At 50.8% G+C, this 1,112-nt stretch overlaps 2 protein-coding genes across 2 annotated transcripts in view; both read right to left on the minus strand.

The window, feature by feature from the left end:
• Positions 1–365, minus strand: part of PTSG_07389 (uncharacterized protein) — a 3,737-nt gene extending 3,372 nt beyond the window's left edge. Inside the window, exon 1 of the mRNA XM_004990831.1 lies at positions 42–365. Coding sequence (XP_004990888.1) covers positions 42–356 — 315 coding nt within the window. The 5' untranslated portion in view covers positions 357–365. The remainder of the gene's footprint in view (positions 1–41) is intronic.
• A 703-nt stretch (positions 366–1,068) lies between these two features.
• Positions 1,069–1,112, minus strand: part of PTSG_07390 (aminotransferase) — a gene marked incomplete at its 3' end in the record, with an annotated part of 3,386 nt that continues 3,342 nt past the window's right edge. Inside the window, exon 6 of the mRNA XM_004990832.1 lies at positions 1,069–1,090. Coding sequence (XP_004990889.1) covers positions 1,069–1,090 — 22 coding nt within the window. The remainder of the gene's footprint in view (positions 1,091–1,112) is intronic.

Raw genomic sequence — 1,112 nt, forward strand, 5'->3', positions numbered from 1 at the left:
AGTGCATGCACGGCAGCAGGCAAGACATGACAACCACGCACCTGTTTGTTGCTGTCGCTTTCGGCGGCTGTTGTTGTTTGCAGTTGCGGGAGCATTTGTAGCACGTTGCTTTGGGAGGAGCTGGTGCTCGTGGGGCCAGTGCTGCCATCATCCGTCAAGTCCTGCTCCATGACGAGTGCAGTGACTGATGTGTGTGTGAGTGAGTGCCGTGTTGGGATCAAGGTCTTGTCGAACGATGTGTGTGTGTTTGTCTCGGATAAGCGCGAGAATGGGGTGAGGCGCACGCCCAGAGAAAATAGCGAAGAGAAGAGGCATTGAAGATACAGCAAAATTTCGTGCCTTGGAAAACTTGTCATGTTGTCGCTTGCCCGCGCGAGGCTTGAGTGCGTGATTTGTGTGTGTGTGTGTGTGTGTGTGTGTCTGACTGTGGCTGACTGTGGCTGACTGTGTCTGACTGTATCTGACTGTGTCTGACTGTGTCTGACTGTGTCTGACTGTACAGCGTTTTGCCTCAATCTAGGTTCATGGACAGACAACAACACACAAACACAGAGTTCTATGAGAGAACAGAATAAGCGGAGAAATAAACAAAGAACAGAAGCGATTCGTGTCCCCACACGAAACGTGACACTGCTGCAGCAAGCTTGTGAGGACATCAAGTCCACACATTCACGCCGGCGCCCATGGGTCCAGTTTCTGTTCCACTGTCATCACTATCAATAGTAGCAATGTGCGCGCGAGAGAGAGAGAGTGTGTGTGTGTGTGCGTGAGAGGGAGAGAGAGAGAGAGAGGGAGGGAGAGAGAGAGAGAGAGAGAGAGAGAGAGAGAGAGATCGAGTGGAGGAACAAAGAGAGAGGCAGGCATACAAGAATCATCAGTTACACAGGGTAGAGTTGAAAGAGCAAGATGTTGTTGATACAATGATGGTTCACGATGCGCAAGCAAGCAAGCTACATCACATCAACCGCATCGCATACACATACACGCGACACACACACACACATAAACACACGACACACACAAACACACATACACGCAAAATGCACTTACCCATGGCCGTCGTCATCTTCAGTCATCGCTGCCGTCATCACTGGTGTCGCCATGGCCAAGAT

Source organism: Salpingoeca rosetta (assembly GCF_000188695.1).
Source record: "Salpingoeca rosetta unplaced genomic scaffold supercont1.22, whole genome shotgun sequence".
NCBI lineage: Eukaryota > Choanoflagellata > Craspedida > Salpingoecidae > Salpingoeca > Salpingoeca rosetta.